This window comes from Mesoplodon densirostris, chromosome 16, assembly GCF_025265405.1.
Source record: "Mesoplodon densirostris isolate mMesDen1 chromosome 16, mMesDen1 primary haplotype, whole genome shotgun sequence".
NCBI lineage: Eukaryota > Metazoa > Chordata > Mammalia > Artiodactyla > Ziphiidae > Mesoplodon > Mesoplodon densirostris.
In genome coordinates, this window is record NC_082676.1 from 1951053 (window position 1) to 1976177 (window position 25125).

The 25125-nt window shown below is 60.1% G+C and overlaps 1 protein-coding gene across 2 annotated transcripts in view; it reads left to right on the top strand.

Annotated features, from left to right (window-relative positions):
- Positions 1-25125, top strand: part of LAMA5 (laminin subunit alpha 5) — a 53443-nt gene that overhangs the window by 16419 nt on the left and 11899 nt on the right. Inside the window, exons 7-44 of one of the 2 annotated variants that reach the window (XM_060079480.1) lie at positions 3991-4106; positions 4523-4641; positions 4809-4899; positions 5120-5254; positions 5446-5508; positions 11728-11868; positions 11950-12087; positions 12178-12312; positions 12396-12530; positions 12623-12760; positions 13298-13350; positions 13576-13681; positions 13825-13877; positions 13968-14073; positions 14471-14570; positions 14732-14888; positions 15041-15179; positions 15350-15492; positions 15568-15674; positions 15767-15920; positions 16477-16637; positions 16739-16847; positions 18694-18791; positions 18879-19080; positions 19193-19319; positions 19901-20040; positions 20585-20700; positions 20815-21026; positions 21335-21539; positions 21741-21885; positions 22081-22221; positions 22331-22492; positions 22678-22779; positions 22882-22965; positions 23555-23785; positions 24293-24406; positions 24624-24751; positions 24978-25058. In XM_060079480.1, the coding sequence (XP_059935463.1) occupies positions 3991-4106; positions 4523-4641; positions 4809-4899; positions 5120-5254; positions 5446-5508; positions 11728-11868; positions 11950-12087; positions 12178-12312; positions 12396-12530; positions 12623-12760; positions 13298-13350; positions 13576-13681; positions 13825-13877; positions 13968-14073; positions 14471-14570; positions 14732-14888; positions 15041-15179; positions 15350-15492; positions 15568-15674; positions 15767-15920; positions 16477-16637; positions 16739-16847; positions 18694-18791; positions 18879-19080; positions 19193-19319; positions 19901-20040; positions 20585-20700; positions 20815-21026; positions 21335-21539; positions 21741-21885; positions 22081-22221; positions 22331-22492; positions 22678-22779; positions 22882-22965; positions 23555-23785; positions 24293-24406; positions 24624-24751; positions 24978-25058 (4887 nt within the window). The remainder of the gene's footprint in view (positions 1-3990; positions 4107-4522; positions 4642-4808; positions 4900-5119; positions 5255-5445; positions 5509-11727; positions 11869-11949; positions 12088-12177; positions 12313-12395; positions 12531-12622; positions 12761-13297; positions 13351-13575; positions 13682-13824; positions 13878-13967; positions 14074-14470; positions 14571-14731; positions 14889-15040; positions 15180-15349; positions 15493-15567; positions 15675-15766; positions 15921-16476; positions 16638-16738; positions 16848-18693; positions 18792-18878; positions 19081-19192; positions 19320-19900; positions 20041-20584; positions 20701-20814; positions 21027-21334; positions 21540-21740; positions 21886-22080; positions 22222-22330; positions 22493-22677; positions 22780-22881; positions 22966-23554; positions 23786-24292; positions 24407-24623; positions 24752-24977; positions 25059-25125) is intronic. The other variant, XM_060079481.1, reaches the window with a different exon arrangement.

The window sequence follows — 25125 nt, forward strand, 5'->3', positions numbered from 1 at the left end:
TGCCCCCAGCAGAAGCCCCCGGCCCTGTGGAGGGGAGTCAGTGAGAGAGGTAGTCCGCCTGAGGCTGCACCTTTCTGTTCTCTGGGATAGGGGAAGCTCCCCCGCCTTCCTTGAGAACACAAACGATAACACTCCCTGCTGCCCCCAGCCGTGATCACACCCCATCACAGGCAGGGGCCAAGGCTCAGGACGGGGAGTAGCCCAGAGACCCCCATCTGAGGGGGTCAGCTCAGGGCTGACAGCTGGGACAGCTGAGGGCTCTGAGCCCCACCCAGAGTCAGCCAATAAGGCAGGGCCCAGGAATCTGCATCTTTAACAAGCTGCCACTAGATGCTACGTGCCTAAGTGGCTCCAGCCGCCCTAAATTCAGCGGTGAGTACACAGGTCAGTTATCAGCTGGGCCTGGCGCTGAGCCAGCTCTCCTCCTGGCTCGCAGCCTCCACGGTGGCGCGGTTCGGTTGGTTCATTTGCTCCTCCCTCCCTCCCTCCCTCCCTCCTTCCTCCTTCCTCCCTCCCCCCTCCCTTCCTCCCTTCCTCCCTCCTTCCTCCCTCCCTCTTTCCTTCCTTCCTCCTCTCCTTCCTTGCTCCCATCCGTCAGCAGCTGTGTGTGGCGCTCACACATGCTGCCCCAGGAGCACCTGTTCTGGGCAGGCCTGTGCCCAGCGCAGAGGTCCCAGTGGGGCTGAGTGCGCTGGGGGTCTTAAAGCAGGTCCAGGGCTGGACAGGAGGTGCTGGGAGAGGAAGCAGAGCCTGCGATGGGGAGCCCGTGACCAGGCTCCCCAGCCCCTGCCCCCGCCCCCGAGGGGCACCTCCAGCAGGGAGCGGGCGAGCTTCTCCTGCTGCTTCCCTCGCCTCAAGATCATGCAGCTCCCCCTTCTGCTGGGGTTGTATTGCTGTGTCCACACCCCAATTGATAGGGGAGGCGAATGAAACCCAGACAGGGCAGGAGCTCACCCCCACTCTCACCGTCAGAGCTGCACCAAGAGGTGAGCCCCAGACCTCTTCAGGCATGGCTGATGGGTCTGACGATGGAAGAGGTGTGATCGCACTCCCTAGAGGACTCAGGCAGGCCCTCAGGACCTGCCTGGCCTCTCCAGTCTCCGCGCAGGCCCCAGGCATGGGTTCTTGCCCACAGTTTCAAGCACTGAGCTCGGGCACAGCTAATTGCTCTGGGAAATTAAGTGCCGAGTGGGAACTCGTGATGGTTGGGAAGGGCACCTGCCGGGTGGCCAAACTGGCCTCAGAGGAGAGGTGGGCCTGCCCTTGCCTGTTAGAAAGACGTCGGCATCCACCCTGACTCACCTGCACCTGGGCGTGGACGGAGCTCAGCTCACCCTGCAGGTGGGGCTTGGGCGGGGCGTCTCCCCCAGAACCACAAAGGCTGGCACCCCTCACGCACGGTGTCCTGCAGCATCAGCCTGCCCTGCCGTCTCTGCCTTTTCCATGAGGGCTCTGCCCCGCCCACCGGCCTGTCACCGTCCCTCTGCTTCCACTCCCCACCCCGGAAGCTCTCTCCCACCTCCACTGCCACGGCCACCGTTCTGAGTGCTGACTACCTGCCCAGTCCGTACTGAGCCCCCCATTCATTCTCCCCCATCCCTTGGTTTGGAAGTTACATGTTTTGTTTCTATTGGTGTTTTAGTTGAGTCAGGCTAACAAGATGCCAAAGGCTGGGCGACTTACAAACAACAGAGATTTACTTCTTGCAGTTCTGGAGGCTGCTGAGGGCCCCTTTTCCTAGTTCATAGATGGCTGTCTTCTGGCTGTGTCCTCACAGTGGGGAAGGGCTGAGGGAGCTCTCAGGGATCTTCTTATAAGGATGTTAGTCCCATTGCCGAGGGCCCTACCCTCATGACCTAATCACCTCCCAAAGGCCCCGCCTCCAAACACCATCGCTTTCGGGGTTGGATTTCACCTGTGAATTTTGGGTGGACACGAACATTCAGTCTGTGGCAATGGGTGATCACCCTACATTTCTTTTCTAGTTCTGTTGATTGCAGTGGTAGCCCTCCGTCTTCAACAGGCATACTTGACCTTGCCAAATGCAGATTTAACTCGTTGTCTCCCTGGTGACCCAGGGCCCCAGAACACTAACCCCAGGCACGGTATCTGCACCCAGCAATGGATCCATCACCTTGACTGCCAGTTCCTGTCCTCTGTCCTTCCTTGGCTCCCAGTGCATCCCTGGGGACTCAGTTTCCTTTTCCTTTAGTACTTCTCATGAGAGTCTGTTAGTCATTGAATGGCTGTCATGCCCTCACTCTTGGGTGATCGTTTAGCTGGCTGTAAACTTCCTGGTTGGTGGCTGGCCGTGTCTCTCGACACTTGGGAAATGTCCTTTCAGTCTCTTGGCGTCTTTCGGTGGTTGGGAGGGTCTGCTGTCCTCTGCACTGCACCACTGTCCCTCTGTGGGTTTTATGCCTCTTCTGGGTGTTTCTGCGATCTTGCCTCACTGCTCTGCGGGTTTACTCTGCATTGTTGAGTAGTGGACATATTTCCTGTTGCTCAAGGGTTGTGCTTTTTGAATTTAAAACTATGTGTCTTTGTTACTTCAGGACCATTTTTGGCCGTTGGCCCTCTAGGACTCTCAGCTCTCCCCTCACTCCCTCCTTTCTCTTTCTGGAATTCCTGTTATACAGGTGGGAACGTGGGTGGTTTCCTTCGGTCTCGGGACTTCTTGTATTCCCACCTCTGCCTCCTGAGCTGCTCTCTGGATGGCTTCTTCAGTTCATTGAATCTCTCTTCAGCTGTGTCTGATCCGCTGTGTAGCCCATCCTTTGAGTCTTTAATTTCAATCATTTTATTTTTCATTTATAGAAGTTCTGATTGGTTTTTTGGTCACATCTGCCTCTTTTTCATAGCATTGTGGTTTTTATTATGTCTTAGATTCTTTTGGTCATAATCTTTAAACACTCTCTTTTTATGGTTTCTACTCAGTTGCTCCATTAAGTGAAGCTCCTGGGGTGCAGCCCTGCTGTTGGTTGCGTCGGCTGACCCTCTTGGGTTGTTTCTCTGCAGGTTCTTCAGCGGGGCTTCATCCGTGTGATGGCCATGTGCCCTGGATTGGGAAGAATCCCTCCAGTGTGGTTTTTCAAGGGCTTTGGACAGACACCCCACTTTCTGTGTTCATTTCTTAGTTTAGGGGTGCCCTGACTATGTAGATTCTTGAAACACCAAACAGCGGCCACAGGTTCTCGGTTACAGATCCTCGGCGCTTCCTGTGCTGTCCTCTCTGTGGCAGGTTATTCCTGCTTCCTTCCTGGACACCGGGGAGCAGTGGGGCTGAGTCCCAGGGCCCTGCAGCCCCTCGTGGGGGAGGGGCTCGAGCATGATTTGGAGCTCTGGGTCTCTTCGTCTTGGACTGGCTCCTGGGGGCTGCTCAGGACCTGCCCAGCACCACAGCTGTGGTGCTGACCCAGGACCGAGGGGCAGACGGCCCGGGGATGGGGCTGTGATTCCTGCTCCCCGCCTTGGCTGAGCTGTGGAGGTGTGTGCCGGAGATGGCGTTCTGTGCAGTAGGTGGCTACAACCTCGGTCCTCGGCTGCGGCCAGCTGTCCGCCTGCCCACTGAGCCAACGGGAGCGGCTCTCCAGGACAGCAGGCAGGATTCCAGCTCTCTGACTCGTGTCCACCCCCGGCTGGAAGAGGAAGCCTTTCTTGGCCACTTGCTTCTGGGGAGGTGCCCTGGATACATGGGGGCGTCTGGCTGAGTCCAGGGCTGCCTCCTGAGCGAGACCTGGGTCTCAGAGCTGGCCCAGGAAAGCCGTAGACTTGGCCTCGGGTCCTGGCCATGGTGGAGAGGGCACAGCTAAATCCTAAAGGGCCCAGGACTCTAGGCTGACCTGCAGACAGGGGCCACCCGCGCTGACCACTCAACACCCTGCCCCAGCTCCCACCCTCCGTGAAGGCCCTGCACAGCCACGCCTTTCTCGTGTCCCTGTGGGTCCATGGCGGATCTGAGTGCTTTCTGTGCCCGCGTGCCCCCCACAGGCTGCAGTGCGCCTGCCAGCACAACACGTGTGGGAGCTCCTGTGACCACTGCTGCCCTGGCTTCAACCAGCAGGCATGGAAGCCGGCAACCACGGACAGCGCCAATGAGTGCCAGTGTGAGTGCCCCTGCATTTGCTCACATGCCAGCGTGGTGCTCACACGTGCGCTCACACATGCACACGGTGCACACATGTTCACACAGGCTCTTGCATGCACGTGCTGACGCCCACACAGTACACTCCCATGCACACACACGTTCACACATGTACACTCTTGATACTCAGGTATACACACGTACTTGTGCACACTTGTGTGTACGTGTGCACATGTGCTAACAATACGTACACGGCTCACGCACATTCACACGCTTAAACACGCCCACAAGTGTGCTGCTGGCACACGGGCCGCATGGCACGTTCTGTCCCCTGAGCCAGGCCACTTTTGGGGTCACCGTGGCTTGCGGGATGTGCCCAGGGGCCCCAGTTGGGCGGGGTCACGGAGGCCTGCTGACAGCTGAGCCCCCGCTCTCCAGCCTGCAACTGCCATGGCCACGCCCACGACTGCTACTACGACCCCGAGGTGGACCGGAGCAACGCCAGCCAGAACCAGGACCGCGTCTACCGGGGCGGAGGCGTGTGCATCGATTGCCAGGTGGACTGGGGCTGCTGCCAGGCTGGCGGTGGGGATGGGGGCTCCGGAGACCCAGGTCTCGCGGGTGGGCAGGGTCCGTGTGAGGTCAGGTGTGGGGCTGAGGATGTAGGCGGGGCTCTCGTGGGGGCGGGGCTGCCCCTGAACTCAGAGGCCCTGCCCTGCCACAGCATCACACGACTGGCATCAACTGTGAGCAGTGCCTGCCCGGCTTCTACCGCTCCCCAGACCACCCGCTCGACTCACCCCACGCCTGCCGCCGTGAGTGGGGGCGGCCCGGGTTGGGTGGCCTGGGCGGGGGCATTCCAAGGGGTGTCCAGGAGCAGGGTCTGCCCAGGTCGGGGCGTCCTGGGGGCCTTTGCGGCTCTCTGGGAGGCCACGGCTCTCGTCCCACCTCCCAGGCTGGGGAGGCAGACGCTGCCCCTTCGCAGGGCCCGCAAGCCCTGGACTTGGGTTCCCCTGACTTCCCGCCCCCGCCCAGGCTGTGACTGCGAGTCGGACTTCACGGACGGGACGTGCGAGGACCTGACGGGCCGCTGCTACTGCCGGCCGAACTTCACGGGGGCGCGATGCGATGCGTGTGCCGAAGGCTTCATTGGCTTCCCGCGCTGCCACCGTGAGGGCGCGGCCTGGGGGCGGGGGCAGGTCCTGAGCCCCTGAGCATCCCCGCCTGCTGGGCTTGGATCCGGGGTGGGGGACCCCAGTGGGGGGACTCTTTCGTCCTGCCCGTACCTCCGGTGATGCCGAGAGACGCGGGCGGCCGGGCACTGAGCCAGCCTGGCTGACACTTGCTGTCTCCTTCCGCAGCGCGGCCCTCCTTCTCTCACAATGACACGGGGGAGCAGGTGCTGCCGGCTGGACAGATTGTGAGTAAGTGTCCCCCGAGGTCTCCATCGTGCTCTGGGCCCCACTGGAGCTGTGGGGCAGGAGGGGCCACACCCAGGCCCAAAGAGAGCGGGTATTTCCGTTTTGTTCACCATGTCTTGGCTTTTAATTTCATGCAAATATTACATACTTATGCTAGAAAACCTTCAAAAACATAGGTGAGCAGAAAGCTAAAGAAGAGAGTTATGCAGAATCGCATCTCCTGCAAACAACTCCTCCTCCCTCTGCGTGCGTGCTGTTTTTATAAACATCCACGTGCGCTGTGCACGCTGTTGTGTAATTGCGTCTTCCGCCCACACCATCATGTAAACACTTTATTTCGTGTTCCACGTTGTGCAGACAGATGTAGCTCTTGCTCAACCTGCCCTCAATTCTTGGAAATTTAGGTTCTTTCCAGATTTTTTAAAAATAACACTACAGTAAACCTCTTTGCAGCTAAAGCTTTCCATGAATGCTTAACTACTTCTGTAGCACACTTTCCTAGAAGAAGGCTCTGGGTCACTACACATGCATGTTTAGGGACATTCTTGGCTGCAGGTTGCCAAACCGCTCTCCTGACCTGAAATCGTCTACCGGGTGGAACGGCAACAGCTGCGCCACATGTGTTGGGCGTTGCTGTCACTACACGGCAACATTCATTATCACAGAAATCTTCTCATTGGTTCACTTTCCCACTTTTCGGTTTTTCTAGAATTGGGATGCGCCTTTCAGTTGACGGCTTATTGATGTCTAATTGCTTGGCATTTTCCTGTCACAGCAGTACAAAATAGTGGTGTGGCCTATAATTGGTTGTGTCTTAGATCAGATGGCATTTGGTATCTCCTTGGTTTTAGCTGTGTTTCTTTGCCTTGTTTGCAAGGTTGAATCTTCCTTTTTTTTTTAACGTGTAAGTATTTACTTACGAATATATTTTGTTTACTTATTTATATATATATATATTTTTCAGCCGCACCACGCGGCCTGTAGAGAACTTCCCCGACCAGGGACCAAACCGGCGCCCCCTGCAGTGGAAGCACAGAGTCCTAACCACTGGACCGCCAGGGAGGTCCAAGGTTGAATCTTCTCTTGCGTTTCTTGACTCCTGTTGCTTTCACTTGTGCATTTCCCATCCGAGGTTGTGGCTCAGTTTTCTTTTCACTTGTTTGCTGCTGTGAGCTTTCTGTATGAACTATATCATCTGTCCCTCACGCGTCATGTGCTTTTCTCCCGGGGGGTAATTTGCTCTTCCGGGTATTTTTTTCACATGAATCTGTTGACCTGGTTCCTCCTGGTGTCTGACTCGGTCATATATCAATGGAGGTCCCTGAACCCAACTATTCGCATATCTCTTGGTTCTTTGGCGGTTTTCTTTTTGACGTTTATGTGTGTAGTTTTTCATCATGGGGTAAACCAAGGGTCAGCAGATTTTTTCTGAAAAGGGCCGGACAGTACATGTTTTAGACTTAGAGGGCCGTGTTTTCCCAGTTGCAAAGCTTCAGCTCTGCTGTTGTATGTTGCAGCTTGGAAGTGGCCGTGGACCATGTGCAAGTGAATGGGCATGGCTGTGTTCCAATAAAACTTTATAAACCAGGCACAGGCACCTTGGACTGAAGTTTGCCAATCCCTGGTATAAACTGTTGAAAATTCCTCCTTTCTCCACTGGCCCTTGGTGAGCCCTCGGTAATTGTGCTGGTGCGGCATTTCACTTTTAATCTGTGAACCGTAGGATGAATTCTGCTAATATCCTTCCTACTGTGGACCCAGCATTGTACATAAACGATTTGTGTCTATATTCATGAGTGTGGCTGGGTGAAAGCCTTCTTGTTTTTTTGGTACCATCTTGTTTTGGTTTTGTAATTCATCTTGTAGAATACTTGAAAAACAATCCATACTTTGTTATGCTCCAGAGCAGTTTAAAAATCACAGGAATTATCAGGCTTCCCTGGTGGCACAGTGGTTAAGAATGAGCCTGCCATGCAGGGGACACGGGTTCGATCCCTGGTCTGGGAAGATCTCACATGCCGCGGAGCAACTAAGCCCATGCACCACAACTACTGAGCCCGTGAGCCTAGAGCCCGTGCTCTGCAACAAGGGAAGCCACCACAATGAGAAGCCCATGCACCACAACAAAGAGTAGCCTCCACTCGCCACAACTAGAGAAAGCCCACGTGCAGCAACGAAGATGCAATGCAGCCAAAAATAAACAAATAAACAAACAATAAATTTATTTTTTTTTAAATCACAGGAATTATCAATTTCTTAAAAGCTTGTTAGAAGTTACTTAAAAAACCATCTGGTCCTGACACCTGTTTTCCCATGGAGAGCTTAGATGATGGTTTTCTTTTCTTTTATTATGTGTGTTTATTTTCTATCTCATTGTAAGTCATTTTTTAAATTTTTATTTATTTATTTATTTATTTTTGGCTGTGTTGGGTCTTCGTTTCTGTGCGAGGGCTTTCTCTAGTTGCGGCAAGTGGGGGCCACTCTTCATCGCGGTGTGTGGGCCTTTCACTGTCGCGGCCTCTCTTGTTGCGGGGCACAGGCTCCAGACGCGCAGGCTCAGTAGTTGTGGCACACGGGCCTAGTTGCTCCGCGGCATGTGGGATCTTCCCACACCAGGGCTCGAACCCGTGTCCCCTGCATTGGCAGGCAGATTCTCAACCACTGCGCCACCAGGGAAGCCCAGTCAGTTTTGATTATTTATATTTTCTTAGCACATTGTTCGTCATTTAGATGTTAAAACGTATTGGCATAAAGTTATGCATGACATTCTATACATGATTTTTAAATTTCCTTTCATTCCTTTTGTCTATTTTTCTTTTCTTTTTTTTCTATTTTGTCTATTCTTATTTTCTTTTTTTCTTTTCTTTCCTACCTTTATTACACCTAACAGAAGTTTGTTGAGTTTATTGGTGTTCTCAAAGTGCAGCTTATTGATCTGCTGGAGTTTTTCTCTGTTTAGTTTGGAAGAGAGATTTTACTTCCTAATACGGAAAAAAAAAATTTTGTTTTAAGTTTTTTTGTTTTTTTTTTGCGGTACGCGGACCTCTCACTGTGGTGGCCTCTTCCGTTGTGGAGCACAGGCTCCAGACGCACAGGCTCAGCGGCCATGGCTCACGGGCCCAGCCCCTCTGCAGCATGTGGGATCCTCCCAGACTGGGACACGAACCCGTGTCCCCTGCATCGGCAGGCGGACTCTCAACCACTGCGCCACCAGGGAAGCCCTCAGATTTTTTTAAATTATTTTTTGGCTGCGTTAGGTCTTTGTTGCTGTGCATGGGCTTTCTCTAGTTGCGGTGAGCGGGGGCTCCTCTGCATCGTGGTGTGCGGGCTTCTCATTGTGGTGGCTTCTCTTGTTGCAGAGCACGGGCTCTAGGTAAGCGGGCTTAGAAGCTGTGGCTCGCGGGCTCGAGGCACGGCCTCAGTAGTTGTGGCGCACGGGCTTAGTCGCTCCACAGCATGTGGGATCTTCCTGGACCAGGGCTTCAACCTGTGTCCCCTGCATTGGCAGGCGGATTCTTAACCGCTGTGCCATCAGGGAAGTCCTAATATAGAAAATTCTGAACTAAAACATCTTTTTTCTTTTTTTCATTGCAGTATAACTGACTGGCCTACATTATTATATTAGTTTCAGGTATATAACACCACAATTTGGTATTTTTATATATTGTGAAATGATCACCACAGAAAGTCTAGTTAACATCTGTCACTACACATGATTACCATTTTTTTCTCATGATGAGTACTTTGAAGATCTAACTTCTTAGCAACTTTCAATTATGCAGCAGATTATTATTCACTACTGCCACCACGCTGTACATGACATCGCTGTGACTTGTTTAGTTTATACCTGGAAGTTTGCACCTTTTGACACCCTTCACCCATTTCACCCAACCCCCAATCCCCACCTCTGGCAACTACCGATCTGTTTTCTGTATCCATGAACTCGATTGTGTGTGTGTGGTTTTTTTTGGGGAGGGGGTGCAGGGGTTAAGATTCTACATATAAGTGAGATCATAGAGTATTTGTCTTTCTGTACATTTTTTTGATTTATTATTTTTATAGCTTCTTGAATTAATTATTATTTTTAGTCTCTTAATTATCCACAAAAGGTTTAAAGCTTTTTCTCTCAATCAGGGGTGATTTTATTCTGCAGGAAAATGTCTGGAGACTTCTTTGGTTGTTATAACTGGGGGTGGGGGGTGCCACTGTCACCTAGTGGGTGAGGGCCAGGGATCGTGCTAAATATCCTACAGTGCACAGGACAGCCCCCATCCGCACAATAAAGAGTTATCCAGGTCAGAATGTTACTGGTGCCAAGGTTGAGAAACTCTGGGTTAAAGCTATAAATTTGCTTCAGAGTGTAGCTTTGGCTAGCTGTCCCATAGGGTTGATAATGCTGGGTTCTCACAGCTGTTCCTTTCTAAACAGTGTATTACTTCAGTTTTCATTTTCTTTTTGATCCAATTTGTTCAGAACAGCGTTTGTCACTTCAGGTGGTTAGGTTTCCATTCCATCCTTATTTTGATGGTTCAGTCCTAGTTTTACAGCATCATGGTCAGATTTTATTTATTTATTTTTAATTATTATTTTTTTAAATTTTATGTATTTATTTTTGGCTGCGTTGGGTCTTCATTGCTGTGCATGGGCTTTCTCTAGTTGTGGCGTGTGGGCTTCTCTTCGTTGTGCGTGGGCTTCTCTCTCACTGAAGTGGCTTCTCGTTGCGGAGCACAGGCTCTAGGCACACGGGTTTCAGTGGTTGCAGCACGCAGGCTCAGTAGTTTCAGCACTCGGGCTCTAGAGCGCAGGCTCAGTAGTTGTGGCGCATGGGCTTAGTTGCTCTATGGCATGTGGGATCTTCCCAGACCAGGGATCAAACCCATGTCCCCTGCACTGGCAGGTGGTTTCTTAACCAGTGCACCACCAGGCAAGTCCAAGCCCACTCTGCTGTTAATTTTTGTCACATTCTGGGAACAGTGTATTCAGTTTTTCTCTCTATGACAATGGTTTTGCCAAATTCTCCTCCCAGTTACAATAGTTTTAGTTTTCAGCACCCCTGGACCATATGTATCCTGCTTTTCGAGCTTTGCGTATGCTACATCTCTTGAGGCAAGTCCTTGTTCTCAACACACAACATCCCTCTTTGTCTCCATGAATGCCTGTGCCTTGGGCTCACCACGCTCCATGCCCCCCTTCTCTGTGTCTGTGCCACCCAGTCTCCCTTCTGGAAGCTCTTTGTTTCCTCCAAATCCTTGGTTCAAGGTGCATTCTTTCAGAAGGACATGACTGGATGCTCCTTCAAGAGTCCAACCGATGCCTTTGGGTTTATCTCGTGAGACGAGATGTGGCCCAGCAGAGGGACTGTGGCTGCTCTCAATTTGGGTCACACCTGCCCCAGTTGTATCATTTCTCTCATTCTGCTTAAATTTTTCCTTTCCCGACTTTTGCTGGATTGACCAACAAAATGTGTTTTGGTTGGTTTGCGTTTTCTTCTCCAAGGGTTTGCAAGTTCTGTTTCTGTCTTCTGGTCTGGCCCGAGGTTACCCTTATGCTTTGACAAATACTGAACCATTATTCCATGTCAGTAACAAAAATTAAATAGTATTACCCCCTTTCTGTGCATCAGTTAAGACATTTAGCACACTTTTTCTTTCTTATTCCTAATCCCCAGAATTATTTATGAAGAGTAGAATTTTCTTTTCATCTTGTTATGATTTTGTTTTTGCATTTTCTCTGGTTGTGTCAATGCCTACAGTTGACTTGGTTTCTACATTATACACAATTGTTATGTGTAGCGGTCCTGATTTCACCTCATGCCACTGTTTTCCCAAAACATCAGCTTTCCCTTGTTGGGATTTTTTTTTTTTTTTTTTTTTGCGGTACGCGGGCCTCTCACTGTTGTGGCCTCTCCCATTGCGGAGCACAGGCTCCGGATGCGCAGGCTCAGCGGCCATGGCTCACGGGCCCAGCCACTCCGCGGCGTGTGGGATCCTCCCGGACTGGGGCACGAACCCATGTCCCTTGCATCAGCAGGCGGACTCTCAACCACTGCGCCACCAGGGAAGCCCCCTTGTTGGGATTTTTAAAGTCTTTTTCGTTTTGCATGAGTGCAGTGTCAAGTGTAAGGAAAGGAGTTTTGTGGAGAAGGGAGGTTTTTTATTGGGGAGGGATGGGCAGCTGGGGTCCACGGGACCCCTGAGACTCCTCCCCCCCACCCCCCCACAGACTGTGACTGCAGCGCCGCTGGGACCCAGGGCAACGCCTGCCGGAAGGACCCACGGGTGGGGCGCTGCGTGTGCAAACCCAGCTTCCAGGGCACGCACTGTGAGCTCTGTGCCCCGGGCTTCTACGGCCCAGGCTGTCAGCGTGAGTCCAGCTCCGTCCCCATCTCTGTCCCCTCGTGGATCCCAAGAGCCCAGCCCCTCTGTGACCACCTCCTCCCTGCAGCCTGCCAGTGCTCCAGTCCTGGCGTGGTGGACGGAACCTGTGACCGCGACTCGGGCCAGTGCACGTGCCGGGCAGGATTCGAGGGGGCGGCGTGCGACCGCTGTGCCCCTGGCTACTTCCACTTCCCCCTCTGCCAACGTGAGCGGAGTGCCCCCGGTGGTGGGTGGGAGGGCGGTCGGGGTCTCGGCCTGCCTGGCTCAGGGCCCCGTGCGCCTCTCGGCCCCGCAGTGTGTGGCTGCAGCCCCACAGGGACCCTGCCCGAGGGCTGCGATGACGCTGGCCGCTGCCCGTGCCGACCCGAGTTTGACGGCCCCCACTGTGACCGCTGCCGCCCGGGCCACCACAGCTACCCCGAGTGCCACGGTGAGCAGAGGGCCTCAGGGGCCCCGGGCAGGGTGGGAGGGCCACCCGCAGGCCCCCAGGGCCTGACCCCGAGTCCTCTGCAGCCTGTGCCTGCGACCCCCGGGGTGCCCTGGACCAGCTGTGTGGGGCGGGCGGGGTGTGCCACTGCCACCCCAGCTACGCGGGTGCCACCTGCCAGGAGTGCAGCCCAGGCTTCCACGGCTTCCCCGACTGTGCCCGTGAGTGCCCTGGCGGGAGGGGGGTGGGGGAGGGCGGGGGAGGGCGGGTGCCCCCCGCGTGCTCACACCCCACTCTCCTCCCCCTCCCCCAGCCTGCCACTGCTCCCCCGAAGGCTCCCTGCACACAGCCTGCGACCCCCACAGCGGGCAATGCAGCTGCCGACCCCGAGTGACGGGGCTGCGCTGTGACATGTGTGTGCCCGGTGCCTACAACTTCCCCTATTGCGAAGGTGAGGCTGGTGCCATGTGTGTGTGTGTGTGTTGGCTGCTGTGCATGTCATGTGCTGCATGTTCCCGTGACCGTCCCTGTGCTCTGTGTGCGCTCGCGTGTGTTCATATGGTCCAGGTGCTGCGTTCACACGAGTGTCCGTGTGTTGTGCATGTGCATTCACGTGCTGTGAATGTCCGTGCGTATCTCCACATGGTTCTTGGACGTGCCTGTTTGCTTGCATGTGGTCATGTGCTGTGTCTTCATGCTTGTTCACGTGCTTTGTGCGTGTGCTCACATGACTGTTCACACGTGTTTGCCTGTTGTGTGTGCTCATCGCGTGTCCATAACCACATGCTGCGTGGTGGTGGGGGCACATGCCCTCACGGCTTTGGGGACCAGGGCCTGTAGGCACCCGTGGTTTCTTGCCTCTTCACTTGTGTGGGAGGCGTGTGTGTTGGCTCCCGTGGAGCCTCGGGTCCTGGCCAGGCCTGGGGAAGCCCTTGGCCGTCGGGGTCAGTGACCGAGTAATGATGTTGGCCTGGGCATCTCTCCACAGCTGGCTCCTGCCACCCTGCTGGCCTGGCCCCAGCCGATCATAATCTTCCTGAGGTGAGCCCAGGGCAGCCCTCTGGGGCCGAGGCCATCAGTTCCAGAGGGACCGTCCCTCCCTCAGCTGCTCAGTTGCCATGGCAACCACAGAGCCCGTTTGTTCCCTGGCCGCCCCTCTGTCCTCACGGCAGGGTCCTGCCAGAGACGGGACAGGGCTCCAGGGCTGAGGGTCTGCGGGTAGCAGGGCAGGGGCCCACTCTGACCCTCAGTCTCATCCTCTCCCAGGTGCACATCCCCTGTAGGTGCCGGGCTCACGTGGAGGGGCCGAGCTGCGATCGCTGTAAACCCGGGTTCTGGGGGCTGAGTCCTAGCAACCCTGAAGGCTGCACCCGTGAGTCTGCCCGGAGTGGGTGTCGGGGTGCTGGGGGAGACCCCTGGGGAGGGGGAGGGCTGGCTCCACAGAGCCGGGGCGGGGGTGGAATCCAGGGCCTCCTGCCCCGTGCTGCTCTCAGGCCCACTCTGCCCCTCGCCCAGGCTGCAGCTGTGACCCCAGGGGCGCACTGGGTGGAGCTGCTGAGTGCCAGCCGGTGAGTCTGAGGGCCCAGATACTGGGGGCTGTGGGAGCTGCGCGTAGGGACCCTCCCCTGCCTGGTCCCACCTTCTCCCTCGGCCCCCAGGGCAACGGCCAGTGCTTCTGCAAGCCCCATGTGTGCGGCCACACCTGCGCGGCCTGCAAGGACGGCTTCTTCGGGCTGGACCAGGCCAACTACTTCGGCTGCCGTGGTAAGCGGCCGCTTACGCGGCCCTCGGACCACATCCTGGGGGCTGCTGAGGCCCAAAGAGGGACGAGGGCAGGGACCCATCCAGGGCCTGGGCACGGCATGGCACTTGCCAAGCTGCTTCTAGATGCCCGGCCAGACCCATGCCGGGCGTGGGAGTGAGGAGGCAGGTTTCACCCCTCGGCGCTCCCCGCCTCCATCCCTTTCCCCTGGCGGCAGGCGTCACTGACCGATCCCAGGCCCCTTGCCCCTGGACTCAGAGCCTCTGTTGTCCACGGACCCAGGCAGCCCCTGGGGGAGGTGAGGCGGCTTCTCAGCCGAGCCGCTCTTGGCCGAGGGTGGGTGGAGCACCGAGGCCGGGCGGGGGCTGGGCCGCGTTGACTTGCTCCCTCCCGCCACAGGCTGCCAGTGCGACGTTGGCGGAGCTCTGGGACAGGGCTGTGAGCCGAGGACAGGCGCCTGCCTGTGCCGCCCCAGCACCCAGGGCCCCACCTGCAGCAAGTGGGTGCCCCCGCCCCGGCTGGGCGGGCGGGCGGGCAGGGGGCTGGGGCGGCAGCTTGTCCCCCGGGCTTCCTCCTGGGGCCCCTGGTGAGTGGTCAGGGCCAGTGCCCGCCCTGCCCAGACCGGATGCCAGCTGCCCTGACCGGCCCTGCCGTGGCCAGGCCGGCGCAGGACCACTACCTTCCTGACCTGCACCAGCTGCGCCTGGAGCTGGAGGAGGCGACCACGCCCGAGGGCCACGCCGTGCGCTTCGGCTTCAACCCTCTCGAGTTCGAGAGCTTCAGCTGGAGGGGCTACGCGCAGATGGCACCCATCCAGGTGGGTGCGGTGCTGCTCCATTCTGGGGCCTGGCTGAGTGCCTGCTGTGGCTGGCCGAGTGGACGGGCAGGCCCCTGAGGTCACAGGGCCGGGCTGGGAATGGCCAGGGAGGAGCAGCCCCGACGTTCCATGCCCACCCCTACCCACCGCAGCCCAGGATCGTGGCAAGGCTGAGCGTGGCCTCCCCTGACCTCTTCCGACTGGTCTTCCGATACGTCAACCGCGGGCCCGCGAGCGTGAGCGGGCGGGTCTCCGTGCACGACCAGGGCAAGTTTGCCACCTGCGCCAACTGTGAGTGCGGTGGGCTACCCCCCGGGCCCTGCCCCACTCACGCCTCGCCCTAGCCAGCCCCGCCTCATCCCCGCACGTGGGTGGGAGGCCAGGCCCTTCCCGCTGGCCCGGGGGAGGTGCGGCCTGGGTGGCCCTGCCGTGTCCAGGAGGCTTGCCGTCCCCACCCCCAGGCACAGAGCAGAGCCAGCCCGTGGCCTTCCCGCCCAGCACGGAGCCTGCCTTCGTCACCGTGCCCCAGAGGGGCTTCGGGGAGCCCTTCGTGCTGAACCCCGGCACCTGGGCCCTGCTCGTGGAGGCCGAGGGGGTGCTCCTGGTGAGCCGGGGCTGAGCGGGCTGGGGCAGGGTGCGGGGCGGGGGCCACGGCACCTAACCTCCCCCCCGCCCCCAGGACTACGTGGCTCTGCTGCCCAGCGCCTACTACGAGGCGGCCCTCCTGCAGCTGCGGGTGACCGAGCCCTGCACGTTCCAGCCCGACGCCCAGCACACCGGGGACCAGTGAGGGCCGGCCGGTGGGGGAGGGGGCGGGCCTGACCCTTGCTGTGCTCAGGCCACCTGCCCCGTGCTCACCAGACTGTGCACCCCCCCAGCTGCCTGCTCTACACCCACCTGCCCCTGGACGGCTTCCCCTCCGCCGCTGGGCCTGAGGCCCTGTGCCGCCACGGCAACAGCTTACCCCGGCCCTGCCCCACGGAGCAGCTCAGCCCCGCCCACCCGCTGCTGGTCGCCTGTCAGGGCGCAGATGTGCGTGTCCCCGGGACCCCACGGGGGTGGGCTGGGTCAAGACTTGGGGGGACGTGCCCATGGCCTGGCGGGGAGGGGGTGTCCACGTTGCAGTGACAGGACCCAGGCGCAGGGCAAGAGTGTTGGCGGGCAGAGCATGGGGGGCTCAGCTGGGGGCCCAAGGCCCGCCCGCCGGCTCGGGCGGCACCTGCTGCCTTCTGGGGCTCTGGCCTTGGGAGTCGGTGCCTCGGGGCCTCCTCCGTACACGGGGTACGGACGGCCCAGCCCTTCAGCTTATTGTGAGGAGGTGGCAGGTCGCTGGCTCACTTCAGGCACCCGACACTCTACAGTGATGAAGCCGGCGGGCCACGGGTGGGCAGGGTGGGCTCAGAGCAAGCGGAGGTTGGAAGCCGAGTGGCCGCAGGAGTGCCCCAGGCAGCAGGGATGGCGGGCACACACTCCCTGAGATGGGGGACGAGGCTGTGCGGGGAGGGGATGGGAAGGGCCGTGTTCAGGAGTGTCCTGTTCTCCAGGTGGGGGGCTGGGGCGGGGGCCTCACGGTGCCCTGTCCCCCCAGGTGGACGTCCAGCTTCAGGTGGCGGTGACGCAGCCAGGCCGCTATGCCCTGGTGGTGGAGTACGCCAATGAGGACGCCCACCAGGAGGTGGACGTGGCTGTGCACACACCCCAGCGGGCCCCCCAGCAGGGGGCGCTTACCCTCCACCCCTGCCCATACAGGTGTCTAGGGAGTGGGGAGAGGATTCAAGCCCGGGGGGCCAGTGGAGGGCTCCGGGCTCCAGGGCTGCCCTATCCACTGACCACCCCTACCTGTCCCCCAGCACCCTGTGCCGGGGCACCGCCCTGGATGCCCAGCACCATCTGGCGGTCTTCCACCTGGACACGGAGGCCAGCGTCCGGCTCACGGCCGAGCAGGCACGATTCTTCCTGGTAAGGCCCTGACTCCCTCACCTACACAGGCCGCAGGACCCCACTGTGGGGTTAGGTCTTTCCGAAGATTTTCAGCACACGCAAAAGTAGGAGAATGTGATGAGCCTGGGTACCCATCACCAGCGCCATCTTCAGCTCACATCGGGTGGAGGTTCTTCCAGAACCCTCCTCCTGCAGGGTTTTTTCCCTGTGGGTATGAGATGTAAATTTATAAACAGTGCTCATGGTCACATAAGGGGACCATGATGCGCTGGAGTCAGAGCAGGAAGAACAGTCTTGAACGAGAGGCTGCTCTTTGGTGTAATTTACAAAAACACCACCTTGTGGACCCGAGTCAGGAAGGGTCCGTACAGTGTGGGTTCTGAAGCTTGGGATTCACTATTGTTGTGGAAACTTGCTGCTTTTTTTTTTTTTATTAATCTGTTTATTTATTTTTGGCTGTATTGGGTCTTCTTTGCTGCACGTGGGCTTTCTCTAGTTGTGGCGAGCAGGGGCTACTTCTCGTTGCGGTGCACAGGCTTCTCATTGCGGTGGCTTCTCTTGTTGTGAAGCACGGGCTCGAGGCACGCGGGCTTCAGTAGTTGTGGCACGTGGGCTCAGTAGTTGTGGCACGCGGGCTTCAGTAGTTGTGGCACGTGGGCTCAGTAGTTGTGGTGCACGGGTTTAGTTGCTCTGCGGCATGCGGGATCTTCCCAGACCAGGGATGAAACCCATGACCCCTGTGTTGGCAGGCAGATTGTTAACCACTGCGCCACCAGGGAAGCCCGTAACTTGCTTCTGTGTCAGCTTCACAAAGTTGAAAATTAAATCCCAAGGCTAAACATTCTGGGCAATATTAATCGTTAGTTCGATGCCCAGAACCAAGCATACGCGCTTATTCAGTAAGTGACAAAATGGATGACGTTGTTCTCATCTGAGTATTCCCTAGTCTCACTGTTACGTTTCCCTAGGCCTTTAAAGGTTTTATCAGAGTATCATACGCACATATTTTTATGAAAGCGTCAAATTTTGAAAACAGACTTGCAACAACAAAGCGTAATCGCACGCCCCACCTGCGCGTCTTCTCAGTCTACTTCCCGGAGTCGGTCCGTTTTTTCCGTGTTGCTAAGTAACGCATATGCTACATCGCTTCCTCCTCACTTTTCGACGTCGGAATCCTGTGGTTCTGTCCCCATGCACACGTGGCGCTGTAGTCGTGGGCTGGGATACTTTAGACTCTCCATGGAGCTGTACCCACAGCCCAGTACCCAGGCCAGGAAGCAACATGGCCCCACCCCCGACGCCGCTCAGTCCCCCCGCACCCCTGCTGGGGTAACCGCCTCCAGATACTGACAGCACCGCCTAGTTTGCCTGTTCCGGAACTTTCTATAATTGGAGTCACACAGGTATTCCTTTGCGCTGCCTCTTTGGCTGACGCCGTGGCGGGGATGGATGGAGCTGTTGCTGTGGTCACGTGGTATTCTGTCTTCGCTGTCGGGTTTTTCTAGACCCCCTGAGGTGTCACGTTTTGCCGTATCTGTCACACACGTTTCTTCGCCGTGGTAGACAGTACGGGACGGAGATGCCTGCTCACGAACCCCCGCTCGCTGAGCGCCTGCCTGTGCCGGGTCCCCGGCCCTATGACCACAGACGGCGGTGGAGTGCAGTGGGAGGAAGAACAGCCTCCGGGGGAGCTGGGAGGTGCTCCAGGCCCAGAATCCACAGCCGAGGGCTGGGGTCTGTGCAGCCGGAGGAGAGGCAGGCGGAGTGGGGGCCGGGGGCTCAGTGCAGAGAGCAGGACCGGCCTGGGTGCGGGTGTGGATGGGCTGCCCCTGCTGCTACACCCACACCTGTCCCCCGCCTGCAGCACAGTGTCACCCTGGTGCCCGCGGAGACCTTCAGCTCAGAGTTCGTGGAGCCCCGTGTCCGCTGCATCAGCAGTCACGGCGCCTTCAGCCCCAGCAGGTAGTGGGGACAGGGGCGGGAGCCCAGGGCAGCTGCAGGGCAGTGGCCGGGACTCGGGGACTCACCCCTGTGTTCCCCACCCCCCAGTGCCACCTGCCTGCCCTCCCGCTTCCCGAAGCCGCCGCAGCCTGTGGTGCTCAGGTACTGCCAGGTGCTGCCGCTGCCGCCTGGCCTCCCACTGACCCACTCTCGGGAGCTCACGCCGGGCGCGCCCCCGCCCGGGCCCCAGCCCCGGCCCCCCACCGCTGCGGACCCCGACGTGGAGCCTACCCTGCTGCGCCACCCCCAGGTGCGGGCCGGGGCTGGGGCCAGGAGGGGCCGGGAGGGGGTGGGGTGGGACTTGCAGCCCCTGGTACCCCTGCATCTCTGCCCACTCACCGGAGCCGCTTCCCCCCGCACAGGGCACCGTGGTCTTCACCACCCACGTGCCCACCCTGGGCCGCTACGCCTTCCTGCTGCACGGCTACCAGCCGGCCCACCCCGCCTTCGCCGTGGAGGTCCTCATCAACGGGGGTCGTGTCTGGCAGGGTAAGCGGAGGGGTGGACCCTGGGGCGAGGAGGCTCTCGGGGTCTCGTCCACACAGCCCATCGCGTGATGCCACACGTGACGTGGATGGGGCGCGTGCTGGGTCCACAGCTCACAGGGGCCGTGGCTTGGGGCCCGCTGCCTGGCTGTGACAGGGCCATGTGCCCCATCCTGCCGTCAGCTCTCACACGAGGTGCCCCAGGGCCCCCTGTGTGTGGCAGGCCTTGCCCCTCACGTCTGTGCTGTGACTCAGAGGTCACCCTGTCCTGCGCTCGGGTGATCGAGGGCTCGCTGTGGGACCCGGGTCCGTGCACGTCTGTTTCACTCTGCTCTGACGAGCCCGGGGGCCTCGTGTGTGACCATGGCCGATTCACGCAGCATGAGTGGGCCCAGCCATGTGGGTCTCCAGGCGGGTCACACACGCGTGTCTTGTTCAGGGACGCATGGTCCTCGGTGGTGGGTGCTGCTGTTGGGATCCTCTTCTCTCTGGTGACTCCAGGAATGTCCCAAGCCCGGGGTGAGGCCGTGGGGCGGGGTGCTGTGTGTGTGCTGGGGGCACTGACCTGCCTTTCCTCACCTCCAGGCCATGCCAACGCCAGCTTCTGCCCGCACGCCTACGGCTGCCGCACCCTGGTGGTGTGTGAGGGCCGGGCCGTCCTGGACGTGACCGACAGTGAGCTCACTGTGACCGTGCGTGTGCCCGAGGGCCGCTGGCTCTGGCTGGTGAGTCCTCGGGCTGGTAGCCGCCCTCTGCCTGTCGTACCACTGTCGGTCGCTCTGCCAGAGTGTGTCCCCTGCTTGCCGCGGCCCAACCCTGAGCCAGGTGCCAGGGGCAGCAGCCTCTGGGGACCTCCAGGCCCATCACGAGAAGCTCCTGAGGGGGGTCCAAGAGCCAGGATATTGCCCAGCAGCTCCCTGGGGCCCTGCTGGTCAGAGTGGCCTTCATGGAGAGGGAGGCGTCCGGCAAAAAGGGGTGGACGGGGCGCCAGGAGCCTGGGCCCTTCCTCACACTCCCCAAGCTTCCGTTTGGCCACAGAGGCTGGCCTCCCCTCTGAGTGGCCCCCAGCAGGGACCCAGCACCTGGCAGCCTGGCTGGGGCCCCGGGCCAGGGTGTGACGTCGCCACCGCTGTGATAGCTGCCCGACCAGACCCTGGCCTGTGGCAGAGAAGCCCTGGCATTGGCCCCTGCCGGTGGGCTCCGGCACCCACCCCCGACCTGGACCCTTCGCTGGGCCCGCGGGGAGGTGACCAGGCCTCGATGCTCTAGGAGTATGTGCTGGTGGTCCCCGAAGACGCCTACAGCCCCAGCTACTTCCGGGAGGAGCCCCTGGACAAATCCTACGACTTCATCAGCCAGTGCGCCACCCACGGTTACCACATCAGGTGGGCCGGGCTCGGGGCCGGGGGCAGCAGGGTGGGGGCCGGGCTGGGGCCGGGGGCAGCGGTGGCGGGGCCGGGCTGGGCTGTAGCCGGCCTCACCCCCCGCCCTCACCCCAGCCCCTCCAGCTCGTCCTCCTTCTGCCGCGATGCCGCTATCTCCCTCTCCCTCTTCTATAACAACGGGGCTCGGCCGTGCAGCTGCCATGAGGTGGGCGCCGCGGGCCCCACGTGTGAGCCCTTCGGGGGCCAGTGTCCCTGCCGCGCCCACGTTATAGGCCGTGACTGCTCCCGCTGTGCCACTGGCTACTGGGGCTTCCCCAGCTGCAGGCGTAAGTACCCCAGTCCGCGGGAGCGCCTCCAGGAAACAGTGGTCAGGAGCATGTCTGGAGCCTGGTGGACCAGCCCTGCCGCGTCCTGTGTGCGAGGGCCCAGGCCACACGGGGCTGTCCAGCAGGTCCCGGGGACTAGAGAGCAGTTCTGCCCAGCTGACGCCACGTCAGAGGAGCTGCCTGGGGCTTGGGGCCCGGAGCTGGGTGGAACCAGGCTGGGGGTAGGGTGGCCTCGCCCCCCCACCCATGCAGTGTCCCCAGGTGTGCCGTCGGGTCCCCTGACCGGGGCCTGTGCACGCGCCCCGCAGCCTGTGACTGCAGCGGTCGCCTCTGTGACGAGCTCACGGGCCAGTGCATCTGCCCGCCGCGCACCGTCCCGCCCGACTGCATCGTCTGCCAGCCCCAGACCTTTGGCTGCCACCCCCTGGTCGGCTGTGAGGAGTGTAACTGCTCGGGGCCTGGCGTCCAGGAGCTCATGGACCCCACCTGTGATGTGGACAGCGGCCAGTGCAAGTGAGCACCAGGGTGCGGGTCCCCGTGGCCTCGGGGCAGTCCCGGGTCACCGACCACTGAGCCCTGAACCCACCCAGCCCCTGGGAGTGTCCCCGGCGCTCAGGGGGGCACCACCTTGGTGGGGGGCACCTCTGGTCTCCCGTGTCAGTGTGAGGGGCCAGGTGGAGGAGAGGCCTAGCGGCTCCTGAACCCTCATGGCAGGTGCAGACCCAACGTGGCCGGACGCCGCTGTGACACATGTGCTCCCGGGTTCCACGGCTTCCCCAGCTGCCGCCCCTGCGACTGCCACGAAGCAGGCTCTGCACCTGGAACATGCGACCCCCTCACAGGCCAGTGCTCTTGCAAGGTGAGGGCGGTCCGGGGCCAGACCTGCTGACCCGACCCCACCCCGTCCCTCGTCTCGCCTTCTCAGCGGACCTTCGTTCTCTCTGGGAGGTTGGAGCTTCCTGGCACCTTTGGGACAGTCAGCCCAGTTGTGGGGTGACAGCCAACACGGGCACACGGCTGACCGCCCTGCCCTGTCGTGCCCTCCTGCCCCCAGGAGAACGTGCAGGGCCCGCGGTGTGACCAGTGCCGCCTTGGGACATTCTCCCTGGACACTGCCAACCCCAAAGGCTGCACCCGCTGCTTCTGCTTCGGGGCCACGGATCGCTGCCGGAGCTCAGCCTACGCCCGCCGGGAGGTGTGCGGGCAGGACGGGAGGGGACTCAGGGAGGGGGTCTGAGACGTAGGAAGTGGCCCTGTGATACACGAGGGCATGCGCCTGTGTTACCCACCCACGTGCCCTGCAGTTCGTGGACATGGAGGGCTGGACGCTGCTGAGTGGCGACCGGCAGGTGGTGCCCCACGAATGGCAGGCGGAGGCAACACAGCTTCGCGCGGACCTGCGGCGCGTGCCCGAGGCCTTCCCTGAGCTATACTGGCAGGCCCCACCCTCCTACCTGGGGGACCGGGTGAGCAGGCCGATCGGCCCCCGGGAGGGCACCTGGAGGGTGTCCAGGACCTCCTGGAGGCCTGGAGGGGATGGCAGTGAGGATGCTGGTGTCCAGGGAGGGATAGGGTGCCTAGAACCCCTGCCGTCGGCTCCGGGCCCGTGGACAGGGTCCGGCCAGGTCACATCCCTCTGTCCGGCCTCCAGGTGTCGTCCTACGGCGGGACCCTCCACTACGAACTGCACTCAGAGACCCAGCGGGGAGACGTGTTCATCCCCACGGAGAGCAGGCCGGACGTGGTGCTGCAGGTGGCCTACCGGGTGGCGGGCGAGGGCGGGCAGCGGGCACAGCCGAGCCGGTACCGTGGGCAGCCCGATTCCCGGCCCTCATCCGCCCACTCGCCTCCCCAGGGCAACCAGATGAGCATCGCGTTCCTGGAGCCGGTGTACCCGGCGCCCGGCCACGTTCACCGCGGGGCGCTGCAGCTGGTGGAGGTGAGCGGCCGTCTCTGGCCCCCAAGGCTGCAGGGGCTGCTCTCCGTGTCAGAAAACAGGGTCCAGGAGCGGGCGGGACCCTCGTCAGCACGCCTATTTTCTGGTTGCCCGTGGGGGTAGCGCTCCTGGGCTGAGTGCTGGCTTGCAAACCCCTGATCCCTGACGGGTGAGCAGCTCCTCCAATGCCTGGCCCTGGGGTTCCCTCTGCAAGCCACCAGCCTGTGGCTTTCGTCCATTTCCTTTCCGAGGGGTTTCGTGTTATTCTCGATGTTCACCCTGCGTCCTGGCTTTAGAGCTGCGATCGTCTTCTCTTGGTCTGTACTCTTGTAGCCTGTGTGTCTTTCCGTAAGATCTTTTCTCATGAACAGACGTTCTCGCATCTGATATACTCACGTCGTTCACTTTTCATTCGCAGTTAGTGTTTGCGTGTGTTAAAGTCTTTGCCTCTCAGATCAGAAGTCACTCACCTGTACCACGTGTCCCCCACCACGTGCCCTGCATGCCCCCATCCCCCCCAGGAGGGTCTGTCCTGGGCTCCTGCCGCGCCCCATTGCGGCGGCCACACTAAGGCCCTGTCGTGGCCGCGCAGGGCAATTTCCGGCACGTGGAGACCCGCAGCCCTGTGTCCCGCGAGGAGCTCATGATGGTGCTGGCTGGCCTGGAGCAGCTGCACATCCGCGCCCTCTTCTCACAGACCTCCTCGGCCATCTCCCTGCGCAGGGTGGCGCTGGAGGTGGCCAGCGAGGTGGGCGGGGGACCTCCGGCCAGCAATGTGGAGCTGTGCATGTGCCCTGCCAACTACCGTGGGGACTCATGCCAGGTGAGGTGGTGGGGGCAGGCACCAGGCTGCCGGGCTGCCCCGTGCACGCACGTCCACCCTCCCCCGAGCGTCCACGCCTGGCCTCCGTATCCGTCTCCCCCCACCCCTCCTCCTACCAGCTGGGTGTCACGCTCCCGGCAGCTGACCTTCCCACCACAGGCTGAGCCGGCCGCTTGCTCATCCGTCTGCTAATCCACTGTCACCTGCCCCCTGCCCGGCCCCCCGTGCACACAGCTGCTCTGCATCTGTTCAGTGCCCAGTCCGTCCCACGTCCACGGTTTACCCAGACAGCATCCACCGAACCCCCCTCCCCTCCCTCCACCTGCTTGGAAGAGGTGTTTGGAGGAGAACAGGAGGTGGTCCCCTGAGCCCGAGGCCTCTGTGTGGCTTTGTGGGCTGTGACTTTGTGCCTTCAGCGGTCAGGCTCAGGAGCGTGGTCCCCAGCCTGCCCCCGTACCAGGCTGGCCCTGCCTCCTTCCCTGACCGCTGATGCCCACCCGCCCCCAGGAATGTGCCCCTGGCTACTACCGGGACGTCAAAGGTCTCTTCTTGGGTCGCTGCATCCCCTGTCAGTGCCACGGCCACTCAGACCGCTGCCTCCCTGGCTCGGGTGTCTGCGTGGTGAGTGGGGCCCTGCAGGGGAGGGCAGCCACCAGAGGCGCAGGGAAGGGAAGACCAGGGGCCCTTTGGTCAGTAGTTACGGGTTCGCTGAGGTCTGGGGGAGGGGAGGTGCCCTGGGCAGGGCACCCGCTGGCAGTGGGCGGAGTCCTGCAGGGTGGGGGTGGGCGAGCTGGCGGGAAGCGAGGCCTCCGGTGCTGATCTGTTCCCTCTGCCCCAGGGCTGCCAGCACAACACCGAGGGTGACCACTGCGAGCGCTGCCAGGCCGGTTTCGTGCGCGGTGGATCTGAGGACCCTGCGGGCCCCTGCATCAGCTGCCCTTGCCCCCTGGCTGTGCCTTCCAACAAGTAAGCTGGGCCAGCCCCTCCAGGGCCCCGACCATTGACTGGTGGACCAAAGTCCTTAAAGACCCAGAATGGAATACCACCACCCCCTACCTGGTTGGGTCAGCACTGCCTTCTGTGGAGGTCGGGGCATCCGGGGTGGGCCCATGAGGTGGGGACCCCCGACCCCGGCTTACCTGGTGCTCACCTGGAGCGTGCTGGGGTGTAACGACCACCTCCGTCTCTGCAGCTTCGCCACGGGCTGCATCCTGCGAGGTGGCCGCACCCAGTGTCTCTGCAAACCCGGCTATGCTGGGGCCTCCTGCGAGCGGTGAGCTGGGCGGGCGGGTGCCTGACTGGGGCGGGGTCTGCATGCATGGCCCCGGGGACGCTGCGTT